At 38.1% G+C, this 21,612-nt stretch overlaps 2 protein-coding genes across 5 annotated transcripts in view; one reads left to right on the top strand and one right to left on the bottom strand.

Annotated features, from left to right (window-relative positions):
• The window catches only part of coa8 (cytochrome c oxidase assembly factor 8), a 17,091-nt gene extending 11,892 nt beyond the window's left edge, over positions 1–5,199 (bottom strand). For both annotated transcript variants that reach the window (XM_030125865.1, XM_030125866.1), the window contains exon 1: positions 4,960–5,199. In XM_030125865.1, the coding sequence (XP_029981725.1) occupies positions 4,960–5,094 (135 nt within the window). In that variant the 5' untranslated portion in view covers positions 5,095–5,199. The remainder of the gene's footprint in view (positions 1–4,959) is intronic.
• On the top strand, positions 1,542–21,612 carry bag5 (BCL2 associated athanogene 5). Of its 3 annotated transcripts, none has more exons than XM_030125861.1 (4): positions 1,542–1,628; positions 12,507–12,771; positions 14,624–15,267; positions 19,339–21,612. In XM_030125861.1, the coding sequence occupies exons 1-4, from the start codon at positions 1,570–1,572 to the stop codon at positions 19,877–19,879; spliced, it is 1,509 nt and encodes a 502-aa protein (XP_029981721.1). In that variant the 5' UTR covers positions 1,542–1,569; the 3' UTR covers positions 19,880–21,612. The 3 variants fall into 3 exon arrangements, with proteins under 3 accessions (XP_029981721.1, XP_029981723.1, XP_029981722.1); XM_030125863.1 differs by lacking the exon at positions 1,542–1,628 and adding an exon at positions 6,394–6,556; XM_030125862.1 differs by lacking the exon at positions 1,542–1,628 and adding an exon at positions 6,906–7,048.

The following is a 21,612-nucleotide window of genomic DNA, read 5'->3' as shown; positions in this document are numbered from 1 at the left end:
AAGTTGTCATTTGCTGATTCACGTTTCAGACTAAACTGTGACAGGTCTGATGTTGTTTGTTCGATTCTAAACAGATCTTTAGTTCAGAAGATGAAGGGGATTTGTAGTTTACTGTGGCTGTTTAAAAACAGAGCTAAGCTAACAGAGTTAAGCTAACAGAGCTTTAATGTAAACTATCAGCTTGATGCACCACATGAAGATTAGAAACAGTGTTTTTCTTGACTGGTTTTGTTTTGATCGAGAAATCCTAATGATGTCAGATGTGTGTGATCATCGACCTTCAGACTTTATCCAGTGAGTGATACAGTCTGTGGAGACGTAGTGATAATTACCCCCCCCCCCCCAAAAGGGAAGGGAAGGGGTATTGTTTGGTTGGTTGGTTGGTTGGTTTGTTAACACTTTAGCAGCAGACGTATTGGTTGAATTCATACCAAATTGGAATCATAGATTGCCAGTGACCCAGAATAGATGTCATTACATTTTGGGAAAAGTAGGTCAAAGTTCAAATTGTTTTATGAATTTTTAAAATATATTTTTTCCCATTTACTTAAAATGGGCGAAATTTCAAATGTCTGTAGCAGCAAAACTACTGGTTGAATTCATACCAAATTGGGTTTATAGATTGTAAGTGACCAAGAGTAGATGTGATTACATTTTGGGAAAAGTAGGTCAAAGTTCAAATTTTTTATGAATTTTTAAAATCTTTTCTTTCAACCCATTTACTTACAATGGGTGAAATTTCAAATGTCTGCAGCAGCAAAACTACTGATTAAATTCATACTAAATTGGGTTTATAGATTGCCAGTGACCCAGAGTACATGTGATTACATTTTGGGAAAAGTAGGTCAAAGTTCAATTTTTTTTAATGAATTGTTTAGATCTTTTTTTCCCCCATTTACTTATAATGAGCGAATTTTCAAATGTCTATATAAACATAAATTTTATTTCAATTTACTTCAAACTTGGCACATATATAGAGGCAATTGATATGCTGACATCAGTACACACATAGACATGATGACATCAGCTGGATCGATGCCAAAATAAGCTACAATATGTGCAAGGGGCGGGGTTTGTTGTGCCTGGAACCACTTGTTTGTTGGTGGTTTTTGTTTGTTGAATACATTCTGGCATACATGACTATGTGAAAATCAGCATGACTTACAACATTTATAATTTAAAAGAAGCTTAATACTTTCTTAAATATGTGACGCCACCATTTCATGTGTTTTTGCAAGATTGTTACCATTAAAATCGCTGATCGCAAATATAGAACTTTTTTTTTTACCACTTTGTCAAATAATCATTTCAAAAGCTGTAGGTATTAAAAGAAAAACCCATATTTCTAAACAGAAGATGCTATCAGAAGGTTGTTTTTTCATTCTACATAAATTTTTGGCGTCTGTAACAATAAAGTCTATAATGAGGGTGTGGCTCCAGAGTGAGGGTATGTTTAATTTAGCTCAGTCCAAAGTAAAACTATGCACACACACAGATATCGATCGTCACGTGGGTTTATTAAGGAGCTGACGTTCTGAGGCCTCTTATCACTCAGAACCAGACTGAAGCATGGGGAAGGCAGCCAAACGACGAAGAGTACGATCCAGGACTGAGAGACCAGGAAGCAGGTACACAAACCAGTTAGTTTAGTTTCATCCAGACCAGATTAGCCAAATAATTGATAAACCGACAAACAGAAAATGCGTCTAATAACCATTTAGTCCAGGAAAACCAAAAGTCCTTTCACTTTAGCTTTTAGAATATGAATATTTTCCTCACTTTTTTCATATCAGTATATATACTTTCTTTGGGTTTCTTTGGGAAAGTGAAAAATGCCATGACACCTGCAAACTTATGGTGCATTTTTAACTGTTTATAGATGACAACTATAACAACAACTGAATTAATCAAAATTAATACCTGAGTTCACAGCTATAATGTGGGAAAATATAATTCTTTTGATTACAGTTTTGCGGGTTTTATTTACTGTAGTCGAGTAAAGACAGCTTCAATTTTAAAAGTTCACATTTTTGATGCATTTCAACACAATTCAGTAAAAGTGCTGTTAAAATGAGCTTCAACAGGTCTGGGCCATATAAAAAATTAAATATAGGCTAAAAATTATGATTAACGTTATTGTAATATAACATTTCCTTTTGCATGGCATGCATTTTAAAAGACAAAATAATATTAAAAGACAAGTACATTTCAAGAGCTTTTAAGGTATTGTTATTTATGTTTAATAAATGACATGTTATTACTTAATGGGCCTAAGGTTTCCATTCCTATTTTTCCATCATAAACCAAACTCTGGGAAGTAAAAATAATTATTAAAATACTCTAAAATGATGCTGAGTAGCACACAGCCTCTTCTCAGATATCCAGGTCTGAAATAAGCCATAACTACCTGCAACGTTCTGAAACCAGTCACTTCAGATCAGTGCAACAGGACTGAGATGGTGTGTTGTTTCCACAGCAACGACTCTCTGTACTTCCGTTCTAACTGACGCTGTTTTTAAGGCTGTTTTTATTAGTTGGATATAATTTAGAGTCTTCAATGACCAAAATAGGGTTTCTATGAATGCATTTAATGCATATTTAGGAATTTCACATTGCACTTTTTTTTTTTTTTTACAGAAATGGCAAAAGTTTTTTTTTTTTGCTCTTTTGAGGTGGTTAAAATCGGTTGTAACTTTTTCTCTACAAGCTGTATTTTAAAAAAGGATAACAGTTCCATAAAATAGAGATCTTTAGCTGAAAAATGAGCCCACTTGATAAATGATGTGTGCAAATTTACTCTCTCTGGTTGATGTTCACTTTCGCTTGATCGGACCCTTTTATGAGTTTTCACAAGTGTGCTTCAAATTTGGTTGACATTTTGGGAAAACACCGCTGATGACATTTATTACTATTGCTTTTCTGCCATTGATGAAATAGTAATGGTTAAGAGGAGCAGATGAATGAAAACATGACTTATCAAGATTGGATTTACTGAGAAAGAGCTTCATAAATACTGAGAAATCACACAGTCAGTGAGCTGAATCTTACACTGTTGCCACCTTTACTTGTAATATCCCAAAATTGTTTAATTCTGCAGCAATTTTTTGATCTGAACTAGGCTTTATTCAGTCTTGGACCCACTAAAACCATCTGTACATCCTGGCAGGAATTACCAAGGTGTCTAAATAATGGTATCCATGGTACCAACAGGAAAGGGGCATGGCCTGCAGCAGCTCATTTGCATTCAAAGCTACAGACACAGAATGAGGACTAAACACAGAGCTAATAAAATTAAAAATCTATAGAACAGAATAGATGTTTATTGTCACTGTCACAGGAACAATGAAAATCAGTTTAGCAGCTCAGTTCAATTTAGCAGCATAACACGTAGTGCAAAAGACTCCATAAGAAAATATCACTCAGAGTATTAAGAAAAAGTAGGAATGTGCAAAGGCTTCAGAATACAATATACACATATCTCTGTTTTTCAGCTTTTAGGGTACAGATGTGTAACAGGCAGGGGAGTGAAGCAGCAGGCAGGCAGGGCTGTAATACTGCTAGTTGTAAGGGGGTAGTCAGCCAATGATGTAAATGTAGTTTTCAAATAGTACTATCCAACCGTATAATTTTGATGAGAAAATAATAAAGTTCAGAAGAATAGAGGCTTGATGTTGTGTAGACCTATATTGCCAGCAGCTTGCCTCAAGCCTCTGGCTGCCTAACAATTTCAAAAAAGGAGAATCAAGAAAAATGCTACAAAAACGTTGGATTTAACTCTTCAAAGTCAGAATTTTGATTAAAGTGTAGTTCTCCAAAAGTACTTGCAGAATATATAACTTTCACAGAAGAAAACTTACTTTTAGATATGGAGAAATTCATCTGCAGCTGAGTTTGATGGAATGACCTTCTCTGACTGACTGGCAGTTACACACTATGAGAATCCTAAAGGTCCCTGGTTTACCCAGAATACAGGCATCTTTATCAGTGAAACTGTACACAGAGTTAGTTTAGATAAAGTACTTCCAGATTATCAAATCCATGTGTCTTTATCTATAATTTGGTTGTCAGGGTAATGGCCAGCAGACCCAATGTGAAATTGAGAAACAGACCTCCTGATCACAAGTTGTTGTAAATTGCTAAATACACACCAATTGATGGCAAATTTGATATGGATGTTTTGCTTACCCTCTTATCTGTCTGCAAATGTCAAAATAATTAGGATCTGACACCTTAGAACCATGCCAGAATGTGTAGAATGTGTAGAAAGTGTGAGTGTCTTGTTACAGTGGAGAATGCTAACATAACAGTTTTGTGAGAAAAAACACCTCAAAGTATAAAATATATATATATATATATATATATATATATATATATATATATATATATATTTTAAAAAGCACAAACATTTATACACATACATTTAGTTCAGATTCTGCAGATTAAATACATAATTGATTGATTACTGTGTGATAATAACTTTAGGTGTAATTCAGTTTTAAAAGTTGAGAGGTCCTTCTTGTAGTGATTGATACCCATAAGCTGATAAACAGAGACATGCTACTAAAGTACAACTAGAACTTCTGAAATGAATAAAATATACTAAAAGAAATATACAAAAGCTAACTCTATACTCCAAATCTATGAAGTAATCTGAGCAGAGACCTAAATAAACATTCAGGGCATAAGAAACTGAGGTGGATGAGTTAAATGGGCTGCAATGTGACCCCTCATGTATGCATGCAAAATGAAAAGGCTGCAACAAAAGTAACATAGCAACAGACATAAACAATAAGCTGCTGCATTTGGACTCAGGTGACACAACACTGACTGTGAGTTAAAAACTGATTAAATTGAATAGTGTTGATGAATAGTATCATGGAACTGGGTGGTGGTGTATAAAGTGATGTGAAAACTGATCAGTACACAGAATGTTCTGAAATGTGTGCGTGCTGTGCAGACCTTTGGGGGTTTGTCCTGGTGTGTTGTTGCCTGTTTGGAACTGCACCACCGGTTCTCTGCCGCTGACAATCCGTGACCGAGCACCGGAGCCCGGATCCTCCGAGTCACACAACCCGCTGCCGCTTTTAAAGACATCTGAACTCAATAAACGGCGTTTTACAGGTGAATTAGTATCTTCTCTGTCATGTTAGTTCGTGCGGTGCATGTCTGTGTCCTTCTGCGTGTAACTAGACGTCCTGTCACGTGGTGTAGACATGGAGGAGGGTGCGCTCGAAAAACTCACCTTCACAGCGCAGATAACATTTATTAAAACAAGACTTTATCGATCCCACCATGGCGAAATATCACAGTTAACAGCAGCAACAAACAACACACAAGTGCAAAGAAAAAGACAGGCAGAAAAAACCCATAAGTAAGAAATTAAATACAAAGGAAAATGAGAAATTTCATATTGATATAAATACTTATATAAATAGAGAATTACAATTAAACATTTTTTTTAAAAATTAATTATACTTTATAGAAGCTTCTGCTATGTTTATCTTGGTATTTAATGACTGCATGTGACTAAGACACAAATAAAAGTAGTCAAATTAAAAGCCAGTATTTCTGAAAACACAAAATCTGGTAAAAGTTTAGAAATGTACTATCTGTCTGTTTAATCAGCAGATATGAGAATATAAATTAAAATATTTTACAGGTGTCTGAGCGTACATTTACGATAATTTCTGTACGACCGGTCAAATTAAATAAATTTGTGACCTTGTTTTTTTTTTTTTTTTACACAATATTGACCCAAAACAAATCAACATTTCTCCTTTAACATCTTCTTTTAAATCATTGTATATATTGTTACTTGTAAACTGTATTAAACTAATTTCATTGTATAAAAATGATCATAATGTTGAAACTGAATAAACATTTTAGTATACATTTATCTGATTTATATGAATACATTTTAGAACTTGATGAATCTACATAATTTCTCATAAACGTTAAATAACAAAAATGCATCCCAGTGTCACTGGATTTTTAAGTGAAAGAATATATTAGATAAAGTAACAAGACTCAAACTGTGCAGTGTGGAGTGTTTTTGCTCATTTATTATTGTAATAATATAGTAATAAATATATATCCCCAAAAGTCTCTTTATGATCACAATTTATTATCAATCACGTCTTCATTTACCCAAATGGTACTTATTATTTTATATTCTCAGTATATTACAGTCGAACGGCACGACGCGGTTGTCAAAAGGAGCACCATTAATGTTGGCCGATTAAAACATACGCTGAGTTCAGAAACAGTTAAAGTTTACCTATAAGAAAAGAATTGGACGTGTGTTTTGTCCGTAATATTAATTTATTATAAGCTATATAAACTCAAACTAATATTTTTCTCTTGTTGGACCTTACAGAGGCTTATAAAATTGCTTAATTTCCCTTTTGGTAAAAATAGTAAAACTCCGTGTTAGTTCACATTTGGGAAGAGCAAAGTAACTAGTAGAAGGTAGCTAGGTACGCTAATGTTTAGCTTTAATCAGTGGAGGTGCGCAATTTTCCACTACATTTCAGATGGCTGTACGCTGGTTATGCAGGTAAGAATAAAGTGGTTATATAAAATAAGTAGTATTTAGATGTTTAGAGCAAAAAGCTGAAGTTTTTTGACCAAGGTGGGGCAGAGTCAGGTGATCTACGGTAGCTGCCTAAGCTAGCTCCACAGACAAAGGCGTTCGAAATGAAGGAAAACTGATTAGCCGCTGATTCCACCAGCCATAAAACATACATTGTAGTACAAAGTAGAGTCCAGTACCAGGTACAATAAGAAATAAGGTTGTTTATAAGAGGGGCTCATTTATGGTAACCCCTCAGATAGTCTGTGGGAGGGGCGACCGACACCAGCAGCCCGACCGACCGCAGTCAGACTGTCAGTCAGTCGGATGGTACTGAAGCTGACCGGAGCCCTGCCGCTGCTCATTTTGGGATTATCCGTTTGGGATGCTACTTTCCCTCCACGATCCGCGGTGCTTTGGCTGATGGAAACAGACATCCGCAACAATGTGCGCGAATGTGTTCGGAGTTTTGAAAAGGTGAGAATGAACCTGCGATGGGGCTGGATGGCGTGTGTCAGTGTGTGTGGGTTTGTAGAATGTGGAGGTGTGGTGTTTGTATGGTGGGTCTCTGTAGAATCTTTCCGAGCACCTTTTCTATTCGGAACCGGCCACCTGAATGGGCTTTTCGGCGGTGACATAATGCGCAAAGCCGTGGAGGACCGGTGCATGCAGCCTGGAGCTGGAGAAGGTGCATGGAAGACGGTGTGTGTGAAGCAGCGTGATCTCTTTGCACGTTTCCTCCAGCGCACATCGCCTATTCTTAGCCTTTACACCAACACCAGATAGAGCATTTTTCTGGTGTCTGTTGGTTCAAACTGGGGGATGAGGATGTGTTTGCCAGGCAGCAGGATGGAGTGGATTTTACTGAGATTATCCAAATAAATACTCAGATTTGGAAGCTCTGAACCCTCATGCGTTCATTCTGGAAATGCCCAGCCCTCACCCTCTTACATAAAACTACTTTAAGGATGCTTCCTGTTCTAATTAGGATTATGACAAATCATATTGTTTGCATTCATATGCAACAATCACATCGCGCTCTGAGGGCTTGGACAGATAATGACAGACATTCTCATGATGCAACCTCTCCCCCTGAGACATGTTCCTTTGCAAAAACTAAAATCCGTTTCTTATCTTAATCCAGTGAATTACCACTCACCCTGCAGATACATAAAGTTCACTTTGATTTAAGCTTCACATCGTTTGCGGTAACTTAAACAATTCCCTCTCCTTTCCTAATCTTCACTACATTTATAGTATAAGTGTTGTAGTATGAGGGGTTTATCACAAAATAAGCAGCATTTGAGTACATCCAGCATTGCAGAGGTTTAAGATTTTCACCGTAGGATACTAACCACAGTAAATATCTTATATTCATGGTATCCATAGGACTGTGAAGGGCTTATATCGGGTTAGATGCTGTGATTGCTTAGTTCTACTTATGTGTCTAGTAATTATGGCTGTTAGAATTTTATAATAATATCATGATGAAACATACAGGCGATGATTGTCAATTTTTTGTTTTTAGGGTCTATATTTTTTACATTGGCAAATTAAACACTTAATATTTCAGTTTTTGATGCTTTACTTAACCCATAAAGACCCAGTACTACTTTTGTGACAGTTCTCAAATGTTTTTTTTTTGTGTACGTAATCTTTCTGAAGTGAGTTATTGTAATATTATCTTCTGTGTTTTGCGAAAAACTGGTATTTTCCTGTATTTAATCATGTAAATGTTCATAAAAGCTCAGATTAAAATTGAGGGTTATTAGATTATTGTATCAATAACAGAGAAAACTGAAGAAAAAGTGACTTTTAAAGCACAATATATCACTAATTGAACATAAACCAAGTGTCTCCATCCACTGTCATTGATCCATCTCCATGAGTTTTACTGGTGAATCAGTGTTGTAGAAGATGACGGTGATTCCACTTTCACTATGGAGCCTCTGAACGTCCAAACTGGGTCATATTTGATGGCCATGAAAAGATGACAAACTGTGTTTTGCACCAATTATTTACACGTATTGATAGAATTAATGGATAAACAGTTATTAAACATTTTAGATCAGTAGTTGGTTTTGGTCATCAGTGGAGGTTTGTGTCGTTATGGGTTAATTTGACATCAAAAAGTTTATGATTTTAATTGTTTTTAATGATATATCTTCAGCAGCTTCAACATCTAGTTTCTGATGTTTTTATACCATTTTTTAAAATATACTATTATTCTAGATTCTGATGTTATTAACTAAGGATGCATTGTATCGGCAGATGTTTGCTGATATTGGCCAGTATCTGATTCACTGTATGTCTCTTCACCAATGGCAGTAGCAGGTATTTATCTGTCACATTATATTAAAGGTGAAGGACTGCAAGACTTAGAAATTGTGACCATTTTTATATTCATTAAGATTTCTTTGAAACAAGACATTGCCTTAAGATTAATTGAATAGTAACGTCTTAAGAGCAACCTTTAAATGAAGTATATGTGACAAAAACAAGTAATTTATTATTTTAGTAAAAAATGTAGATGTAAATTTCAGACTACTGTACACCAGAAGAGACTAGAAGATTGTTCTTTGTAATGAATTGACACAAAATTTTTTATCCAACACAGAATCGAGGATGCTTGAAAAAAAAAAATCACTCAGATGGGATGAATTTAGGATGCCAACAGTCAGAATCCTAAATATTTTCGTGCGACGCCCCTCTCATTAATAACTACAGATAAATGGCCGTGTGCTGAGGATTAATGAGCATACTGTCCTCTCGGTAGCACTCGGATTCTGCCAATTCCTTTAATAGAGGTTAAACTGTGAACACATTTCTCCGCTCGAGGCACCTGTGACTCATTCCTCCTCGGCTATTTGACCAGATCTCCCCACAGTGGTTTTTTTCCCCAAGATGCATAGATCTGTTTCATATTTTGGGTGACGGTCAGCCGCATTTTCTGTCTGTATTTAAAGCTGGACGGACAGGCAAAATGGTTTTCATGTGGATTAGAGCGCAATCATTGTCGTGTCGGCCAGTGAGCCTGACAGAAAAGCACAGCGATACTCCGAACGGTTGTCGTGTGGGTGTTTCTTCTTGTAGAGATGCAATGTAGGTTAACCTCATTCAGCTTCATGATTATTCTGATTGTGAGGCAGAATTACATGTGGATATTTTCCTGTGAGTGGGCACTTTGCGGTTGTCAGCAGATCTATCTGGAGTGCTGTCTAACAAGAAGAAAAGAGGTCAAGGTCAAGGAAACACTTGTCTTTGTAGGCGTTTAGTACATATTTTGCTCACCTTTCACAATTTAGCACTCTGTACATTGATTTTCTCTAACACGGTCCATGTTATTTATTTATGTATGTGTTAGGTTCTGCTGTTATTGTACACTGACTTGAGGTACCTCAGGTTAGTGATTAGATCTGTTGAACAAACTGGAGCAAATGAGAACCATGAGTTTGATCAGATGCATCCACTATCCTTGAATCATAATCTGTTCACGTACTTCAGTCATGACCTGTCACAAATCATTTCTGATGTTTCTGCGAAATATGAGGGAATTCCCTGAAGGTTTTACTGAAATATCATGTGAGGTCAAGAGGTCACAGTGACTTTAAACTTTGACATTCGACCACTAAAATAGTTTCAGGTCATTCTTTCACCCAAGACAATGTTTGCACCAAATTTTGTGATATCCTGTAAAATGTTACAGAAATATTGCATTTAAAGCGGCTGCACAACAGTGGGAGACTTAGAGGAATTAGTTTAAGCATCTATAAGTTTCAGTTTCGCTTTAAGGTCTGAGCATACTCATTATGAGGTACGTACGGTAGTGATGCGTGAGTTGGGTTTTTTTTAATCTGTGGGGCTTTTGCAGAATTATTTGACCTGACTCAACCTGCCATGCAAATAAACTGACACTCTTTTGGCCCTCCCCAACCCAACCTGGGAGTAGCATGCTGATCCGTGCATCACTAACAGCATGAAATGCACCCCCATATAATCCCTGGACGGGCCTGTCCATAGACACGCTACAGCAGTGGCAAACATACGGCCCATGGGCCAAAACCAGCCTTTCAAAGGTTCTAATTTGTCCCACAGTATGAATTTGGGAAGTGCAAAAATTATACTAAAGTTATTAAGAGTCAAGGGTGTCATACTTGTTTTAGTTCAGGTTCCACATTCAGCACAATTGTGATCTCAAATAAAATAACAGCATAATAACCTATAAATAATGACTCAAAATTTATATCAAAAGTCATTGTAAAAAGTTGGTATTGGATCAGTATCAGCAAAACTAATTCCCCCAAAAAATCGTATCGTAAACAAAAAAAATCCAAATCGGGACATCACTATCTGTAAAGGCCCCAAATCTTAGTCTGTTATATTGAATAGGACTTCATAGAGCTGATACTGCAACTTATATGACAAAGGAATAAATTGAGGTTTAGAACACCCATCAAATATGGCAGGTTTACAAATGAAAATGTGTTTTTATTTCTGGTACATCTTCCAGATCACCAAGAAATTTGTCATGTTGATAAACCGTTACTGTCATGCGGCATCTGTGTGTTTCTTAAGTGCAAAACATTGCAAGTAAATTCAAGACACCCCCTTCTTCTGCCATTAAACCAAAGCAGAAAGAAGGGACATCAAAAGGGCTACAGACAAAGTTCAAGGCCTGTATGTGGCTTTGACTACTCCATCATTTATGATGTTATTAATTTTTAATATCCGGCTGTCAGAAAATCTAGTGGGACAAATTTCTGTTATTTCAGTCACATTAAATGCTGACAAGATCCTATTTTTGAGCACTTAATGATGAATATGGCAAATACACATAATGCAACAGTTAAAACAACTTGACTCATCTACCAAAGGCAGATATTTCCACCCATTTAACTCACAATTATTAAGATTAAGATGTAGCATGAAAAGGAACAAATGAATAAAATGGGGAAAAACAATACAACAAGCATACATTTTCCTAAACATCAGATAATTATACATCGTCCATATTATTCTTTTTCAACTAGTTACCTTAGGTTATGTTTTCATTGGGGTTTGTCAGTTTGTTTGTTTGTTTGTTTGCTTGTTTGTTTGTCTGTTAGCAAGATAACTCAGAAAGTTACAGATGGATTTTGATAAAATTTTCAGGAAATGTTGATACTGGCACAAGGAACAAATGATTACATTTTGGTGGTGATCGGGGGGGCTGAGTTGCCTTGGCGGAGGTCTGCGCTCTCCAAGTGCTTTTCTAGTTTTCACTGTGTTTGGTTTTTGGACAACCTGTTCTATACACCGAGCTACAACTGCCTGGAAATAAAGTGCATTACTTGAAGAAACTTTTGGGTCTCCACATGAATGATTTAAATCACTGACTTTCATGGTGGAACCAACATGAATGCAGTGAAGAAAAATGGTTTTTCTATTATTTTTTTTCCACGTGTTTTCAAAGGTATATGAAAACTCTTCTATCCATTTGGTGAAAGGTGCACAGTCAGCTAAAACAACAACAGTCATTATGTAATACTCATGATGGGCCTAAAATTAATGCACACTTCATCCAGAAATGCTGACATTTCATTGAGTGTGATTTATGTAAATCTTCCTTTTGTTCTCCTTAACAGAGGATCATACATCTGGATGTATATGAGAACAGGGCTTCAGTCACTGCCTTTTTACAGGATCACACTGTTGTAGATTCCACTGGTGGAAGTTAAACGTTTGGCTGAGGTTATTCAGCGTTTCACTGCCAGACACTTTGGCAGGAGTCCAGAGGAGTTGGAGGTCCTATTCACAGAGTTCTGGTCTGAGAGTACTGAAAAGAAACTTTAGAGTTAATCCATTCACTCTGGTCGTTGGACAGCGTAAAGCCTCCACGCTCCGTTGTTGTTCTTTGTTCGGACTTCCTTTCATGCCGCCTTGTGTGTTTTTTCAGCCTGTTTGGAAAGCCCTTTGATGGTGGGAAGAGGATGGACCATGGCGGCCCGCAGCAGCAGCAGCCGCATCCCCATCCCCATCCCATGGAGGCTCAGCAGCAGCCATACCATCCACAGCACCCGGCTATGATGCGTCTGTACGAGGTCCAGAAGGAGGTGGCCTCGCTGGGGCCTCAGGTCTGCACCTTCAGCGGCCTCCAACACGACCGCGACTACAAACGTCTGGAGCGGGAGCTGACCCGGCTGCAGCTGGAGGTGGACCAGGTATGTTAGCTGGTTTTAGATCCCTGTTAACAACTGCATTGAACAAAAACAGACTCAAGTACAACTTTTACCCACAAGTGGTTAAATGCACCCCCCCCAACTGACTGAATAACCACCACCCCCAGTCTAATGGACAATTCAATACTCCCCCTACCTCAGTGCAATACCTTGTTTTTAATTTTACCTTTTATATATCCTTTATTACCTGTATATATCCTTATTTGTTGTACATATTTCATATCTGTAGTATAGAGTTTTTTCCTTTTGTATATTTTAGTAGTAATTAGTAGTACTTTAATAGTATTTGTATGTTTAATATTTATCTTTGTAGTTTTTTTATATTGCTAATATTTCTCAGTATTTTGTGTGATATTTTTATAGTCTTTTTTGCACTTTTGCACTGTTTGCTGCTAAACAGATTTTCATTGTCCCTGTAACAATGACAATAAAGTCCTATTCTATTCTATTCTATTCTATTCTATTCTATTCTGTAATTCATACTGTTTCTAAATTAAAACATGAAAGAGTGAGTAGTGAGTCACTGTAGTGGCAGATCTGTGAAGCATTACCATTTGGGTTGAGATCATGATCCTTAGAGAGAAACAATACATCCATCCATGTTTGATGCTGATTAGATCGGCAGGAGCAGCCCTACTTCACTGTGATTAGGTGTCTGACTCCTCACTCTATGTGTTAATGAAGGAATACACACAAAAATACGAACATTCACCTTCTTCAGGATGTTGAGTATCTATTATAATAGTCCAAATGGCTGTTTACTTGAAAAATTACATTGATGTTTTAGATTAGGGGTGTCAAACGTGGGATTAATCCATTGTGATCTGTAAAGCACATGTATAAATGATAAGTTTTGGCTTCATATTGTTAAAATTGCACATATTTTTCTTAAGATTTTTCACGTTTTTTGTGAAAGCAGAGTTTTCAAATGTAAACCATGAATGAATTTTATTGTTATGCACTAAAACAAAGAGAACATTTTGGAGTTGTCACTATTTTAAGGTTATCATGCTATTATTTTACTAGCCCCACCCCGCTTGAGATCATATTGGGCTGTATGTGGCCCCTGAACTAAAATGACTTTGACAGCCCTGCTCTAAATGTTTTTGCCATTCTCTTCAAGACCATCAGAGTCCTTTAACAAAGAGAGGGATTCTACCTCACAAAGCGTCGAAGTTGGCCGTCGACCGCTGCCTTGATTATTAATGTGTTGGTTTGGATCCAGTCATTCGTGTTTAAACAGCAACTAGTAAACTGACCCAGGCAAAAGTAGAGCAACAACTCCTGTGTTTTGTAAGGTGAAATGTTTTGTCAAAGCAGTTGTGTTAAAGGAAAGATGCCTCAGGGCTTGAGTTCTTCATCAAAAGGGCTTTGGAAATGCAAAGTGGAAATATTGACAAGAGTTTTGGCAGTTTGGTAGTAGACACCCACACCACAACTGCTGATATTTTTGAAAGTTTATCATACAAATTATTTTCTTAGATTCTTATCTTCTTCTTGGGGTCATATTTGTATTTTAACAATAGCTCAGAAATCACATCAGTTCTCATTGTGCACAACACAACAGTGTAACTGTCCTGTTTGCGTCCCATCTGTACTGTCTGACTTTTTCCCCATTTCCCTTAAATATGAATATAGTCTGTATAGTTTTTATTCCTATTATTATTTTTTTTATTGCTTGCTTTTGCACTATCCTTATGCATGTACACTTTTTTTCTTGCACTTTATTCTGTTGCTGCCTCCACCGTTGAATTTCCCTGTTGTAGGATCAATAAAGTCTAATCTAATTGAATTGAATCTAATGTAATCTAATTCATATCTTTGATACTCACAGGTGGACACTGAGGGCAAACCGGAGCTGCAGGGGGCCCGAAAGAGAGCAGCGCAGGAGGTGGAAGGCCTACTGCGATACCTGGAGGAGAACGCCTCTCACCCGTCCCGAGTGGCCATCGAGGAGCTGAGCAACGAGGCGCGGCGACTGGTGGATGAGAAGGTGGTGGCGCCGCAGCGTGCTGGAGGCGTGGCTGAGATAAACGATGAGCTTGTGGATGCGTTGCAGGAGCTGGTGCTGAAGCTCACCCAAGTCAAGACCGAAGGGAGGGTGCCGCTCCGGAAGGCGCGTTACCGAGCACTAACACGCCTGTGTGCTGTGCAGGATGTGATTGAAGGGCGCACTCAGCAGCAGACCCTCTCCCTGCCACTGTCAGGGGATACCCATGAGGCCGTGCACCGCATCAACCAGGTGATGGTGAAGGTGAGCGTGGCCCGCAGTCAGCTGGTGGCTCTGCTGATGGGCCTGAGTGGGCGGGACAGCTGTGCACACCTGTCTCGAATCCTGACGGAGATGCAGGTGGAGCTGGATGCTCTGGATGTTTCTGGAAACGCTGCAGTTAGAAACTACCGGAAGCAGGTTGTGGAGGAGATAAACGGGCTGCTGAAACATCTGGACCTGGAAGGAGAGGGAGATGATACGCGAAGGTAGGCAATACTCAGGAAACACAAGGGTACAAGCGGTTTATTTTCCCTCAGTTTATATTTTTATCTTGTTTGTTTTCACTTTCATTTGGGCTTACTGACATCTGTCAAATCTGATCATCAGATTAAAACCGATGGTGAGATTTAATCAAATCACAGCGTCAGCCTGTGAAATGTAATCAGAAAAGGTCTCCGTTTAAAGGTCTGATCTGGGGACATGTTGGATTCACTGACACTGAGCAGAGAGGTCATGGGTAAAACAGTGAAAATCCAAGGCTCTATTTTTTACATTTTTCTAATTTTACACTTGAATTTTGCAGGTTTGAATCTTAAAAAATGACAGTTTCATAATCATCTGTGCATTATCCTTGAAAAACAAAATTAGTAGACACAAATTACAAGAAACAACTAGAAGAAGAAAGAAACTACTTTTAGAGTTGGTGACAGTGGTAAGAGCGAGAGGCACTGTTTTCTCCACTGGACACAGCTCTAAATGAAAAGAATGGAGTTTGATACTGAAATGGCAGCATTTCTTTTACACGAGTGACTTTGATTCTGAGGCTTACAGAGGTTTAAAGTTATTATGGGATGTTATTATCTTTGCCAAGTTGCCGTTTGTTGATCCACGGTTCAGACTAAACTGTGACAGTTCTGACCTTGTTTGTTCGCTTCCAAACAGATCTTTAGTGCAGCTACTGACAACACAAACCGTACAGAAAACAGAGGTGATTTATGGTTTTACTGTGGCTGTTTTCAGTCTAAAAACAGAGCTAAGCTAACAGAGCTATAATGTAAACTATCAGCTGATGCAGCACGTGAAGATTATAAGACACAGTGATATTTTGAGCAACTGTTAAAATAAGCGTCTGAGTTTTACTGTAGTTTGAAGGAGAAAACTTGATGATGCCATAATACAGATGTGTGGAAATAATGAGCTTTAAACTTTATTCATTGAGTGATACAGTCTGCGTTGGTTTGTTGGTGGTTTTGGCTGAGAGTTTAGAATTTTAATACTACACAGAACCACTTCATATGTATCAATAGTTAAGCTCTAGTAACAGAACTACAGGGGCAACTACCGCATCAAAGATCTAAATGTGGGCATAAAATAAAACACTGTGGACTGTGATTAAATCAAGCCAGTGGGGCTCTGGTCCATGACTTCCCCCTGGTGTTGATAGTTTGGAATATCAGTACTACATAGAACCACTTTAAGTAGACGTGTGCCTTAAATTATGTACCTGTAATTGCTAGTGCTGATGCTATGGTTCACCACCAGCGTAGATACTGAATTATAGGTGAACTGATTTGACTAATACAGCACCAGCACACAGTCGGATGTAAATTAGAGCCACATCACTCTCACAGAATTTTGGACAAATACACCCACAAAGTGCTTCATTATGTACAACATCAGACTGAAGTACTCATTCAAGCACCATTGCTTTCACTTTCACAAGGGTTGTTTGATAAAATATGTGCTGGAAGCCAAATTAATATAAATAAATATTAATGAAGCATAAAATGAATGCACTGTCTTTACAGAGGATATGTCAGCATTTTTAATATAACACATTAGATGAAGTGGTTGCAGTTTTGTAGCGATACCATAAATATAATGCACCATAATTGTACAGCTTGGTGAAGTTTTAAGAACTTTATTATGGCACCTTTGTGTTTTTGTGTTGATTGTGATTCTTTGGTGTGAAGGAGCTGCGTTCCCTCCTCCGCTTTATGACATTTTTCTTCCTGACACAAAACAACTTATTAAAAAAAAGCATTTAGTGACATTGCAGCTCATATATTGGGACACTTTGTTTGAAGCAGAATCATTGTGATAATATGAGCTTATTTTATTCTTTTTTTATTACAAGCATAAGTTTATTAGCATACTTTCATTAAAAAAAACTAAATGGTAATGGTATATTTAAGTAGTATTATAGTATATGATATTTTTAATGTGGTCTCATGTACTCCAGCACAATTCATTACTTCAAACATCATTTGATTTTTGTCTCCACCAGAAAGGTTATGTAACACTGTTTGTTTGTTTGCCTGTCAGCAGGATTAGGCCAAAACTAGCTAAGTGTACTCATTTTCATGAGCCTTTGTGTGGAAAGGATGATGCGAGATGATTAAATTCGGTTTAAGAAAGTGCACAGTGAGGCTGCCGAGGCAATGATGGTGCATTAATGTCAGTATTTGAACCAGAACTACGAGCAGCTGAGTGGGAAGAATCGTGTGTACTTCAGAGTTGGAGACATTTTTTGCAGTTCAAAGAAATGGGAAAAGGAAACAGGTTCCAAAATATTACGCAAAAGACAGCAGTTCTTGGTAAATGGGCCTCATTCAGTTCAGTTATAATGACCATCCTCATCTCCTTGTCTCTTCTCCGTTTTGCGATGGGTGGTCCAGAGTTATTACCCCCTAAACAAAAAAAACCCCTGAATGGACAAAACAAACACTGACTCTAATAGGAACCTTCTGTGTTTTTTGCTGCCAGCACAGAAGAAGAAGGAGAATGAAATCGATTTGGTTTCAATCTGCAGCTTCTTCATTAGATGTCACTACGTATTACATATTACCAAAGCTTTAATATCAGAACTGACTGAAAGAACAGGAAACACTGGGAAGTATTGATATTTCAGATTCAGTCCACTCTACTATTTTGATATAGACTGACTGATTTTTGCCAAGAGGATGTTTTATAAACTATTAGTGCTGACAGAATTTCACTGCAATTGTGGCTGATATTAGCATACTTATTAACATACGCAAACTCAGAAAATGGCAGCCCTGAAAAATAAAAGCTGTAACTATAACCGCCTAGAGTTTTTGTGCTCCAGATGTATAGCATGTATTACTTTGAATTAGATGTCCAATTCTGTATTTTTCAGATTCTTATAGTAAGTTATTCGCTCTCACATGGGTGATACATGCCAATTAATGAGTGACATCATTTTTAACCCTTAGAGGTCTATGGGTATCTTCTTGAGTTCTACATACATTCTTAAATTCACCTTTGTAACGGTACTTCCAAATAACAAAATACCCAGGTGTGTTATATTAAAATATTCAGGACAACATTAGATTTTTGTAAACTGAAAATGTTCTTGTCCTTGAGAATGCAGAGATAGAGGTAATTCAGTCCAAATGCTGGAAGTTTGAAATCAGATTTGTGAAAACTTTCAAATCTCTTGTGAAAACACACTTTCACTCATGGATAAAGTGTTTTGGTGCCTGAAATAGGTTTACCAAAGCCTTAGCTTCAGAAAAGTAGTGGAATATATGAATAAAATTATAGATAAGTTTCGAAAACATGTCTAAAAGGAAATGTTGTAATACCGTCTCCTGAGCATAAATGTGGTTTGTCATTCTATTTTCACCAAATGTCTCAAATGTGAGATAAATGTGGCTGAATAATGACTTCATATTACATATCAAGCTTCATTAAATGTGTGCAAATGAGAAAGGAACCTTTATTTACTTAGCACACAATCTTAACATACTGTATATTGATTTATATTTTCTAAAACAGTTCCTGTCCATCACACATTTTCAACAGGTTTGTAGTATTTCCAGTATTTCCCCATACCTCTCCAGATAAAACTGTAATAGGGAGGGTCTTATTGATTCCAGAGTGCCTATTGGTTGGTAAAAGTTGGTAGACGAGGGATTCAACCAATTGTTGCACAAGTTGACGGATAAAGGGCTGATCCAATTAAATACAGTAAGAGGTGAAGAAGATATGTGGTCATTGATCTATGATTGGTCCTCTAACTACAGCTGTCAGTCACTTATTGATGCGTCTTAGAGGGTTTTTAAAACTATCATATCTCGAGTTTCAAAGATTAAAAAATGCATTTTGTAAAGCCTGGAGATGTGATCTATAAACACACTGTCCCAGGATGCCCATAGAATGAGCTGTGTATTAATCCCACAATAATTTACCCAGGCTGCACCTGTGGATCCATACCACATGAGTGTCGAGGGTTAAAGAAACACACAGTTGGTCAATAGTCTGTAATAACGGTTAGTCAGGGTAGTAAACCGATTATCTCTTTGATCCCTCAGGTACGACTTGGCGCAGAACAACTCCATCCGTGAGATTGAGGCGGTCCGAGCTCACGTATCCCACTTGCGAGAGGGCGTCCTGCGTCACTGTCTAATGGGCGACCTGACCTTCAGACCCAAAGCAGAGCTGCAGAGCCTCCTCATGCACCTGGACCAGGTGGACACGGCCAAGAACCCATGCATCCGCGAGGCCCGCCGCCGCGCCGTAGTGGAGGTCCAGGCCGTCATCACCTTCCTTGACCTCCGAGAAGCTCTCGCCCGCCGCTACCCGGGCCCCACTGAGCATCCATCGCACCGGGCCGTGTGGATGGTCCTGGGCAGCCTGTCGGACCTCCAGGCCCAGGTTCTGGGCTTCGACGGGAAGAGGGCCGATAAGAGCTACATGATGTTGGAGGAGCTGCTGACCAAACAGCTGCTGATGTTGGACGCCGTGGACCCACAAGGCGATGAGACCACCAAAATGGCCCGAAAACAGGCGGTGAAGTTCGCCCAGAACATTCTGAGCTACTTGGACATGAAGACGGACGAGTGGGAGTACTGATCCACAAAAGACCGTGTGGGAGTGGAAGGAACTGCTAATGTGTGTGTATAAAGACTCTTATCATTCCACGGGCTTGACTCTGTAAATACTGACTCAAACCCCCAGAATGCACTGCAGCAGCGCTTTTCTTTTCCTCCTTTTGAGAAACACACTGAAGTTTGAGGATTTTTTTTTGTATGTGTGTGTTGTCCGTTGTGTTTGTGTGCGGTTGTTGAAGCCTGCTGCCAAAGCACTAACTAGCGCCTGTTTCGGTGGTCATTTCCTCCAGACTGCACTTCGATAAAACTGCCCGAGTGTGATAGATTGCTTCGCAGCGGCTTCCCCGTTTGGCCTGATTAACGTGAGTGTCAGTTGCTAATGGAGACAGCCAGTGTGTATGTGTTAAATACAGTGACCTAATTATGGAGAGTGGTCCGCCGCTCCCAGATAGTGATACCTGTTGGTACTGTGCCGATCTGAGGCGTCAAACAGCAGGAAAAAAAATCTGAACATTACTGCCAGATTTACAGCTAGAACTAAATTTATTTTGAAGAATTTGTGGTCTGATTAGATTTATTTAAAGGAGCTAGTGGGTAATTTTGGTTATTTGAAGTGGGATTGTATGCAGTATTTATCCATAGTTGGAAAATTACATTGGTTATTATTAGTGTTTAAACTTTAAATTGAAAATAAAATGATTAGTAATAACCTAGGGCACAGAACAGGTAAAATAATACAGACATTTGGATGTTGAAGAAGTCATTATATCCTTATATAATCAGAAAGTCATATTAATTACAGTTTGTATGCCTAAATAGTGATATTAGACATGCCAACCACATATAAACATTAGAAACAATACTGTTAACCCCAACCCTGGAAACTGGAAATGCTTATTTAGCCAGAGATACGATTATTCAGTTACAAAACACATTAAAGTTTTATAAAGACTTACCTTTGCTTTTACCACAGACATAAATAATGTGTATTTGCATGTTGCAAATGTTTGATCCTGATAAAAGCAGCTGGAGATGAATATAAAACAGGAGGAAAAGATCTGTTTTTTGCCAAGACACGGAAGCAGAGACATGCACTGCAGCAGTGAAACATTAATACATAGAGAAAAATCTAAATCAGTGAAGGTGTAGGCTTTATTTAGAACATTTTCTCTGCTTTAACTTGTAATAAGACTGAAGCAGTTATGTCGAAGCCTTCAAATCCACCAGATTCAACTGGAAAAAGCAGTTGTTTTACCTGACAGAACACAGGAGTTGCTGGTGTACTGCTGCCTCGAGTGGTTGGTTTCGGCATGTGATTGTGTACCTTTAGTATTTTAATATTTCAGTTTGGATCTGTGTTAACAAATAAACTAAACACTACAGCTTGGAATAGACGAATCCATCTCGTCGACCCATCTCCTCAAGAAACTGTATCAGCACTGGAGAAGGGTCTGCCTGAATATGTTATCTTCTTGTACTTGTTTGTGTTTATTTAAAGCAGTCACAAATTTTACAACACAACACTGGTAATATTGCACTGCAAAACCAGAACAAAAACTTGCTATTTTCAGTGTTGTTATTCGTAGGTGGTTGTTTCTTTGGCGTAACACACAGGCAGCAGCAGGCCTTTTCCAATGACTTATTTCCTTGTGATGGATCAGTAACTCTTACATTATATGGACAAAAGTATGTGGACACATTGAATTCAGGTGTTTCTTTTGTAACAGGGGTCTGGGATAGAAAACAATAATGACA

This window comes from Sphaeramia orbicularis, chromosome 22 (genome assembly GCF_902148855.1).
Source record: "Sphaeramia orbicularis chromosome 22, fSphaOr1.1, whole genome shotgun sequence".
Taxonomy (NCBI): Eukaryota; Metazoa; Chordata; class Actinopteri; order Kurtiformes; family Apogonidae; genus Sphaeramia; species Sphaeramia orbicularis.
The sequence above is the reverse complement of the archived record's forward strand: the minus strand, read 5'-3'. Positions and strand labels throughout refer to the sequence as shown.